At 45.5% G+C, this 10,335-nt stretch overlaps 1 protein-coding gene across 1 annotated transcript; it reads left to right on the top strand.

Annotated features, from left to right (window-relative positions):
• The first annotated feature begins 7,162 nt into the window (after nucleotides 1-7,162).
• Nucleotides 7,163-9,500, top strand: BRD3OS (BRD3 opposite strand). Its single transcript, XM_037797405.1, has 3 exons — nucleotides 7,163-7,287; nucleotides 7,545-7,673; nucleotides 7,758-9,500. The coding sequence occupies exon 3, from the start codon at nucleotides 8,349-8,351 to the stop codon at nucleotides 8,601-8,603; it is 255 nt and encodes an 84-aa protein (XP_037653333.1). The 5' UTR covers nucleotides 7,163-7,287; nucleotides 7,545-7,673; nucleotides 7,758-8,348; the 3' UTR covers nucleotides 8,604-9,500.
• Nucleotides 9,501-10,335: the final 835 nt, after the last annotated feature.

The raw sequence follows: 10,335 nt of genomic DNA, 5'->3' as shown, positions 1-10,335 counted from the left end.
TTCCCCAATGTAAAGCTACTCCTCCCTCCCTTCATACTATACTTTTTAGAAGGAGGGCACCATGTGCAGCCCACAGTTAAGGAATGGGGAGTTACGCTCCACCTCCTTGAGGGTGGAATTTCTACATAAATTATTTGGCATTCTTCTGCATGGGAGATTTGTTTCATCTTCCCCATTTACTGGTTTATTCAATCATTTATTTATAGCAGTATGGACTCAAGGATATTTATGTGAACAAGCACTATTCCTAAAAAGGAACAAACGCTCACCCGATTGTGGAGAACAAAAGAATTTATTCATGATCTTGCAAGCACGGGCCCAACCAAAATGTGGGGGTTGGCCACAGAACAATAGACCCAGCAGTATTTATTCCCTACACCTAACCGCAAGTCCCTCCCCTGTTTCTCCAGTGGCTGATACTCCAGAGGTTACATTCTATTGGACAAGCCTAACTAGCCCCGGCAAATTTGAAACATGCAGCCCGCCCAAATTGGAAACATTTGAAAAAAGTCTCTGGGGCAAACTTGAAACATTTGAAACAAGTTTCTACCCCTCTTTCCTTTGTTCTTTAACTGCAGATCCAGTCTGAGCTAGTTTGGTAACAACTTATGAAGCTATTTTAGGAACCTCAACACCCCCACCCAAGTCTCCATTGCAAGGACAGTGGGCAGATAAAAGGAGGACAGGCCACCAATTATAGCTTGGCTTCTTGACCCTCTGCCATTCCCCTGAGCTGCCCTAACCCTGTGTGGAAGCTAAACTTAATCTAATTCTCACATTTATTTTATACTTTGGGTTTTTACAAAGTCATTTGTTTTGTTGCTCAAATTGTTCCAGCTTTGGCTTTGGAGCTCTTCCAGTCGGCTCCTGTCTCCCTTTGACATACTCCCATCATTGTGGGGTTGTATTTTTTGTTTGTTTGTTTTATTTTTTTTAGCACATCCATACTTTTTGGCCCTACAAGATGCTCTTCTTGTATATTTCATGCCCAATAATCTGATACTCCTGAACCAGAATCAGGAGCCTTGGTTCTCTTTGAGGAGAATAGGTGGTAGGTGCGTTCACTGCTATTGGGGTGTCCTTGCTTCTAGTCCCCTCAGTTGACAGAGCAAGGAGATGCATGTGTGTACACTACCATATCAGTCAATATTTCTACATGTAATCCTCTGTATCTATATTACGCTAAAAAAGAGTTCACACTGCAAGAAACAAGCATATTCCTAAAAAGGAATAAACTCTCACCCGATTGTGGAGAAGAAACGAATTTATTCACGGTCTTGCAAGAACGGGGGCCCAACCAAATGTGGGGGTTGGTGCACAGAACAATAGACCCAGCAGTATTTATTCCCTACGCCTAACTGCAAGTCCCTCCCCTGTTTCTCCAGTGGCTGATACTCCAGAGGCTACATTCTATTTGACAAGCCTAACTAGCCCTTGCAAATTTGAAACATGCAGCCCACCCAAATTTGAAACATTCGAAACAAGAAACATTTGACACAAGTCTCCGCCCCTGGCTATAACTGTTATGCCCATATAAGGCACTGACACCACTTCTATGCTTATGTGGCCTCTTTTCTTTGTTCTTTAACTGCAGAGTCAGTCTGAGCTAGTTTGGTAACAAGTTATGAGGCTATTTTAGGAACCTCCACTCCCTATTCTCCATCTTGCAAGGACAGTGGGTGGCTAAACAGGAGGACCGGCCATGGATTACAGCTTGGCTTCTTAACCCTCTGCCATTCCCCTGAGCTTCCCCCACCCTGTGTGAAAGCTAAAATTAATCTAATTCTCACAACACTGATGTCTCCAACTCTAACCCATTCTAGCCACCTCCCTCTGTTTATCTTCCACCCCAACAATGAGGAACCCGGCTCCCACTGATCGCCACCCACTGACTCAACTGTTCAATTCCACCATACACATATAACGGCATCAGAATTGTTAACACGAATTAATGGTGTATTTTGATAAAACTGTTCTTGATTTAATGTAATCAGTAGTATTATTAATCTTTTCCTTTGGGGGCTGTTTGTGATCTATTTAAGAAAACCTTTCCCAATGCATGAATGTCATGGGGACATTATATTCTGTTATCATGTAAAATTTCTATTGTTTTTCTATTTACATTTAGATCTCCAATCCACCTGGAGTTTATTTTTGTGTAGAGTGCGAGATAGAGGTCAAGTTTTTTTTTTTTGTTTTTTTTTTTCCTATATGGATAGCCAATTGCCTCAGGACCATTTATTGAAAAGCCCATCCTTTCCCCCACTGCTTTGCAATGTCAACTTTGTAATCAAATTGTGTGGGTCTGTGTCTGGGTTTTTTATTCTATTCTGTAGGTTTATTTGTCTACATTTGCATTTGTGTCACATCGACTTAATTACTACACTTTAGAATAAGTCTTCAACTCCAGAGAAGCAAGTCATTACACTGTTTTTCTTCAAGAATATTTTGTTGGTTTTTGGCTCTTCACTTTTCCTCATGAATTTTAGAATTGCCCTCTCAAGTTGCATAACAGCAAATGTGTTGGAAATTTGTTTAGGATTGCCTTGAATCAAGAGTCAGTTTGGATTGGGGAGAATATCTTTAAATATTGAGTTTTCCAATCCAATTTGAGAAATTTCAAATTTCTCCATTTATTTAAAGGTGGTGTTTTTTTTGTTTGTTTGCAGGTTTGTTTTTTGCACAGAAGTCTTGAACATCTAGGTTTATAAGTGATTTAACCAGTAATTTTCTTTCCAGTAACATCTTTGTGAGTTTGGGAATCAAGGTAATGCTAGTTCAAAAAACAAGCAGGAAAGTATTTCCTCATTTGTCAACTCCGTATGATTTGGTTTAAGAATGTTATTATTTTTTTCCTTAAATATTTGGTAGAATTCTCTAGTGTCACTATCATGGCTTGGAGCTTCCTTTGGGGTAAGGTTTAAAATTACAGACTTCATTTCTTCAATAGTTATAAGACTATTCAAGCTTTCCATTTCTTTTTGTGTCCACATTAGCAAGTTGTATTCTTCTAGGAATTTGTCCATTTGAGCTAAATTTACATATTTATTGAGAATAAATTATTCACACTATTGCTTTATTATCTTTTTACATTAGCAGTTTCTGTAGCAAGTCCTCTTTTAAATTAATAGTATTTGTTATGTGTACCTTCTTTCTTTTTTCTTAATTAGAGATTTACCACTTTCACTAGTCTCTTGATTAATGAACCAACTGTTCACTTTGTTGATCTTTACTGTGTTTGTTTTCTTAATTAAATTCTTCTTTTATCCTCATTCCACCCACTTTGTTAGAGTTAATTATTGCTCTTCTTTTTCTGACATCTTAAAAGGGATGCTAGCTTTCTAATTTTTAACCTTTCTTCTTTTCTAATATATATGCATTTAAGACTATGAATTTTCCCTAAGCATTATTTTTTCTCTTAAACTATTTAAAAATAATTTCAAACTTACAGGACAGTTGCAAAATTAATACAAAACCCATACAAAGAACTCCAACATACCGTCCCACACAGATACCCAGATCTGCCACTTTTAGCATTTTGCCACTTTGCCGTCTTTCTCTTTCTTGCCCTTCCTTCCTTCCTTTCTTTCTTTCTCTTGCTTCCTTCCTTCCCTTCCTCCCTTGTTTCCTTCTTTCCATCCAACATCTATCTATCTATCTATCTATTATCTATCTATTTTCTAAATATTTCACGGTAGGTTGCATACATCATCTTCCTTGAACACATAATACTTCCATGCACATTTCCTAAGCACAAGGATATTCACTTATGTAACCAACCACCTTAAGTATGGTTATCAAGTTCAAGAAACTTAGCATTGATAAAAAGCTTACAGTCTATATTCCAATTTTTTCATTTGTCCCAATAATGTCCTTTTGAGGCTTTTCTCCTCCATTATTAGGCACAGTGCAAGATCATGTATTGTATTTAATTGTCATTGTCTCTTTAGTTGCTCTTTTATTTTTTTTAATTGTGTGACCATATATATACAATAAAAAACTTCCCCATCTCAACCACTCCCAAGCATACCACTCAATGGCATTAATCACAGTCACAATGTTGGGCCACCATTGCCACCTTCCATTACCAGAACTTTCTCATCACCCCAAACAGAAACCCATTATGTTATATTCCCCATTCCCACTCCTGCTCTCACCCATGATAACCTGTGTGCATATTATAATCAAAGGCAGAGAATTCTGAAAGCACAAGAGAGAAGCACCATGTCATGTACAAGGGAGTCTCAATAAGATTTAAGTGCCAATTTTTCATCAGAAACCATGGATGCAATAAGGCAGTGGGATGACGCACTTAAAGTGGTGAAAGCAAAAAGATTGCCAACCAAGAATTCTATATACAGCAAACCATCTTTCAAAAATGAGGGAAATAGTAAGAAATTCCCAGATAAACAAAAGCTGCAGGAGTTCATCACCATTAGGCTAGCCCTACAAAAGATGTTAAAGAGAGCTCTGCAGGTTGAAAGGAAAGGACACAAGACAATAAACAGATGGAAGCTGCATGAAGGAGAGCTCCAGTGAAGGAGACAGGGGTTAACGTAAATGTCAGGACCACTGCATCTTTGCTTTGTAACTCCACTTTTTACTTCCTAGAGGATCTAAAACGCAAATGTGCACAATGTCATGATAAATCAGTGGCTTTGGATTCATAATGTATAAATAATGTTATTTGTGACAAGAACTACAAAAAGGTTTGGGGATGGAGGGGTAAAGGAACAATGTGTATGCACGCTATTAAGATTAAGTTAAATGAGAGTGTTCTAGATTTAGGATGTTACATTTAAGCCCCATGGCTGTGCCAGTTTGAATGTATTATGTCCCCAAAACACCATTATCTTTGATGCAATCTTGTGTGGGCAGGGGCATTAGTGTTGATTAGATTGTAATTCTTTGAGTGTTTCCATGGAGATGTACCTCACCCAACTGTAGGTGATAACTCTGATTAGATAATTTCCATGGAGGTGTGGCCCTGCTCATTCAGTGTGGGCCTTGATTAGTTCACTGGAGCACTATATAAGTTCAGACAGAAGGAGCAAGCTTGCTACAGCCAAGAGGGACACCTTGAAGAAAGCACAGGAGCTGAGAGAGCAACTGCAGATGACAGACAGTTTGAAGATGGCCATTGAAAGCAGACTTGCTCCGGAGAAGCTAAGAAAGGACAAATGCCCCAAGAGCAACTGAGAGTGACATTTTGAAGAGGAGCTGCAGCTAAGAGAGGACAAAGTGCCCCAAGAGCAACATTTTGGAGAACACCATTTTGAAATGCAACCTGGGAACAAGCAGACACCAGCCGCATGCCTTCCCAGCTAACAGAGGTTTTCCGGATGCCAGTGGCCCTTCTCCAGTGAAGGTACCCAATTGTTAATGCCTTACCTTGAACACTTTATGGCCTTAAGACTGTTACTTTGTAACCAAATAAACCCCCTTTATAGAAGCCAGTCCATTTCTGGTGTTTTGCATAATGGCAGCATTAGCAAACTGGAACAGTAACCATAAAGAAAATTTCGGAAAATATGTACAGAAGGAAATGAGAAGGGATTCTATTTAGAATATCAATTAAATACAAAAACAGGCAGTAATGGACTCAGCCTAAAGAGAAAGGACGTTCTGATACATGCCACTACATGGATGAACGATAACACCTTTCTCAGTCTTTGCAGATTGGCACATGTAACTGTTCTCCTTCAGAGTTTAGCCATCTTAATATTAAGTTTAGAGAACTGCCCGAGGCTCCCTCTCCTTTCTGTGCATGCTTCTTGTCCCCAGCCTGCACATGTGGCCCTGGGAATCCCTTCATTGACAGGGATGTAAATGTCCTCATTCCCCCGGGAAGCCATGTCTCCTTACAGTTGGGTGCTACCCTGTCTGGCCTACACCTGTGCTCCTTTGGCTCAGGCAGTTGTGACTTGTCTGCAGTGCTCGGTAGGAGGGCTCTGCAAGCTGCCTGTAGGCGTGGGTCCTGGTTCAGTCCTTCGGGCTGCCAGCAGGCAGACTGGCACAGACACACATGCTTCCAGCATGCGCACGAGGGTTATCCTGCTCCCTCCGGAACCTGGATGCTAACGTGCATTGGGGGTGCAGACTGGCTCCAAGCCGAGCCTGTTGGGGGTGTGGGTGGGGACCAGGGTACCATGAGAGCCTACCATTTTTAAGCTGCCTTTTTCTTCATTTGGTGCTCGCCTACAGTCCTTTAACTTTCCAGAGCTTTGAGAAAGATGTTTGTCAGTTCTTGCTGTTTGTTCAAAGCTTCTGTGGGGATACAAACTATATCACTCCACCACCTAGATGGGGGCAGACCCTCCCACAGGCATGATTTTAACTACATCCCACCAGTTTTGATTTGTTGTTTTTTTAATCATCATTCAATTAAAATATTTTAAAAAAACTTTTGTGAGTTCCTCTGACCCATGAGGAATTTAGAAATGTATCTTTAAATTATTAAATGTATACCCTTTCTTTTTGTTATCTTACAATTTTATAGACCACTTTCATTGTGGTCATATTTATGTAGGATTTAAATCCTCTGGAATTTCTTGAAATTGGTTTACAGTCCAGGAGATCTTTGGTTTCTGTAAATGTTCTGTGTGATTGTAAAGAAAGTGCATTCTAAGTTGTGGATTCAGTGTTCCAGGCATGTCCCCTGCGGCAATTTTCTTAATTGGCCTTGGGGAAACACATAGAAATAAAAGTGAATAAAGAAAAGGCACAGATACTACATGAGAGCACTGGTTAAGTATTTTTGGAGGGGGGTGCTAAAGGAAATAGACCTAATTTCTGGAGGGGCTGTTAGAGGAGGCCAGAGAAGCGGGGAGGTACGGCTGGGGCAAGGACGAATTCGAGGTCCATTCTGGAGACGATATTTAATTATAATTAGTTATACTAATGCTAATAATAATAGCCACAGCAGTTGTAGAAGTAGTTACACTCGCAGCAATAAAAACATGCTATCAATAAAATGACAAGACCCAGGATAAGGTGGCCCGACAACTCTGGCCCGAGCCCTTTCTGGAACCTTTCCCGCGTCTTCCTCCCTAGCCCCGCCCCCGGCACGCCGAGGCCCCGCCCCGACGATGACTTCCGGTCCCGCCCCGCGGGCGCTCGATGGCTCGGGCTCGTCGCGCCGCCTGCCCCGCCTCGGCGCTCGGCTCGCCTCGCCTGCGGCGCTGCCATGGAGACGTCCCGCGGCGACCCGCGGCCTGGCGCGCTGGCGGGGCCTGAGGCTGCAGCGGCGGCCGGACCCCGAGCGGGGCTGGGACTCGCCGCGCGCGGGTGACGGGGCTGGGGGCCTTGGGGCGCGGCGGGGCGGCGGGCACCCGTGGCGCAGAAGGCAGCGCGGGCAGGTCAGGGCTGGGACAGGAGGGCTCTGCGTGGCCGGGAGCGCGCTGGTGGACCTGAGGCCTGCCCGGAGCGGCTGCTGGGTGAGCGGCCCGGCCAGCAGCCCCCGGGCGGGAGCCGTCGGGACCCGGCGCTCGTGTGGAGCGGACTCCTGTCGCCTTTGCCAAGTCCTCTTTGCTCTTCTTTCCCAGATAGGGACACTGAGGCTGGGCCGAGCGGTTCCGCGGCGTCGGGCGGTTAGTTAAAAGAGGAGCCGCATCTGGCGAGACCACGCTTAGGTCTGCACCACCCGACGGTGACGGACGCGGCTTCCTGCGCAGGTAGCTTAACCCTCATGCGAAGAGAGTCGCCCAGGCTGCTGGGGCCTTTTCCTCGCCCCTGACAGCAGGTTCATTTCTTTGTAGCATCGTCCTTGGGAAGAGAGGAAGACTAGGCAGAAAAAGAGGGCTGAATAAAAGCTGGTCCCAGATGCCCAGCGCATAGCAAACGCTGGGACCCACCTTGCCAGCCGGCCCGTGCACAGATGAGTGTAGCTCCCGCCAACCGCCGGCTAGTCGTGTCCAGCGTCCTTCCCTTCAGGGCACTGGTCTGTCAAGTTCCACGGTCCAAGTCGTGGCGTCAGATGAGCCCCCCGAGGGGCTGCCTAAATCCCTGCCTCTCCACACGTCACCCAGCCAGCACCTGGACCAGGAGGTGCCGTGGCCAGGACGCCACTCCGACCCGGTCACAGCCTCAGCGATGGGTCCCGGGTGGCTCTTCCCGATGCCCCGGGGCATGTCTCAAGTTTCCCTGCAGCACGGCCCTCCTGAGGAAACTGCCTACAAACGGCCTGGATTCCTAATTTCCATCCTTAAGCTAAGTAAAGAATCCTCAAACCCAACAGGTGAAAAAGCTCTTAATCGGGTGATTTAGTGTGGAGCGGCTGGAGCTGTCCACACTTGAGGATACCCCGGGTAGCAGTCCAGGGAGGGTGGGGGCCCAGCTCCGGAAGAGCCATGAGCGGCCGGGTGCCCCTGGCAGAGAAGGCCCTGTCTGAGGGCCATGCCCGTCTGCGGTACAGAGACACCTCTTTGCTCATCTGGCAGCAGCAGCAGCAGAAGCTGGAATCGGGGCCTCCTGGGACGTACCTGAGCAGGAGCCGAAGCATGTGGTACTCTCAGTACGGGAATGAGGCCATCTTGGTCCGAGACAAGAATAAGCTCGAGGTCTCCCGAGACACCGGTCAGTCCAAATTTTGCACCCTTATGTAATTCCAGCGTGAAAACCTACGCCCAGTGCCAGGCTTGGAGGAAAACAGGTTCGCTTTCCATGTCATAGTCTCGCAGATGTCTAATTCTCACTGGCAGATTTTGAATAGTTAACAGGAAGACCCAGCGGTGGTTTTAAGAACCAAGGAAGTTCAGAAATGAATTCCTGGCCCCTTAGCAAAGGATCTGGGGAAACTGATCCTTTGGAGACTCAGCTTCTGGAACCCCTCGTAGGTGGCCATTGCAGTGCTCTAATATCCCCGAGCCCTGGCAGACCTGGCACTGACCTGGGCACTGCTAGATGCTGCTTTTCCATTATGCTTCCAAATAAAGCAAGCAAGGGTTAACCCCCACCCCCAACCCTTTTCAAGATTTTGTAGGTTGATTTTAGTATTCACTTCTGCCTGGTAAAGAATGGGCCAGGTTAGGCAAGATGAGGGAATTGGTTCATGTATGGTCCATCATCCGTGTGCATGGACTGAGACATAGCTGACTCAGATGGTCACCATTGTTGCCAGGGACACTTTGTTGCACTTGCATTTTGAGTCTTGTTATCAAAATGGCCATCATTGTAATGCAGTGTGGCTCCTTCCACACTAGCCTCCAAGCACCTGAGACTTTTAGGCACGTGCATCCAGAAAACATTAAGGAAACCCAAAGCTCTTTTTAAGTTCCACATCAGTTGCCCTCCAGTGGTTTCAAATTGAATTGAGTGGTGACAAGAGGCAGGTTCTCAGCTTCCACTCGAGGTTTCAGGCTCTCTATGGTCCTGGGCTGGAGGTCCCACTGTTTATAGCATATGATGTATGCATGCCGCAGTGGCTCACCTGGACAGGTGTTGTCGTGAAAAGATTTGCTGTCTGCTGTCATTAAAGTCTGCTTGGCTACACAATGTGGAAATGCCTTTTGTCAAAGCTTTTTCTTTTCTAAACAAACATCCATTAGGACTCTCTTTCTCTTTTCCACACTCTTATTTTCCTTGTAATCTGTTTTCTTATTCTGTCTTCATTGGTTTTCAATCTGTTTATAACAGCAATATTTAATGATTGCCACAAATCCAGTACAGAAGTGTATAAAGCATCGGAAGGGCCCTCCCTGACTCACCAGCGTGTGCACGTAACCATGGGTGATTTTACTGGTCTCACCCTGTGTGTTGTTCCGATCTTCTCCTGCTCCCCAGCATACACTGGGCATCTTCCTGTGCCCAGGCACACGTGTCTACCTCATGCTTTTACCGTCCGACCAGCAGCTTCCCCACTTCCCCCCGTGAGCTCCAGGATGGCTTCCAAGGCATCCCTCCAGTGAGTGCCACATCCCAGCACTGCCGTGTGGAGTCTTTCATGCAGCTGTGTGAGTTCCTCGGCCAGATCTCACCCACGGGTACAACTGGGGGTCAAACTGTGCCCCTCCATACTTTAAACATCCAGCCCGAGGCCTGCTTGGCAGCAATGGGCTCCTCCTGTGGTGCCCGCAGTCCTGAGAACCTGTGTTTGTTCTTGGGACTTGGCTGAGAGGCTTGAAGTCAGTTTCCTGAAGTGCCTCCTGGAGGTGTAGAGGGAGCCAGCACTGGGCAGGATGACCTGTTCCATCTGCCCGGAGGGCTGGAATTTTCCCAAACCTAGTGGATAGATTTTGTCGGCATCTTTTCGATTCTTTAACTACTGCTTAGTAAGAAAGCCAACTTGACAGATGTTTTTGGAATGCCTACGTGCAGTGTGCTGACTGTGCCTCAAGA

Source organism: Choloepus didactylus, chromosome 10 (assembly GCF_015220235.1).
Source record: "Choloepus didactylus isolate mChoDid1 chromosome 10, mChoDid1.pri, whole genome shotgun sequence".
NCBI classification, from domain to species: Eukaryota; Metazoa; Chordata; class Mammalia; order Pilosa; family Megalonychidae; genus Choloepus; species Choloepus didactylus.
Note: the sequence above shows the minus strand (reverse complement) of the source record. Positions and strands in the feature narration are given on the sequence as shown.

What these genes read in the sequence shown, in the direction of transcription:
- BRD3OS (XM_037797405.1), top strand. Translation starts at nt 8,349, where the DNA reads ATGAGCGGCCGGGTGCCCCTGGCAGAGAAGGCCCTGTCTGAGGGCCAT.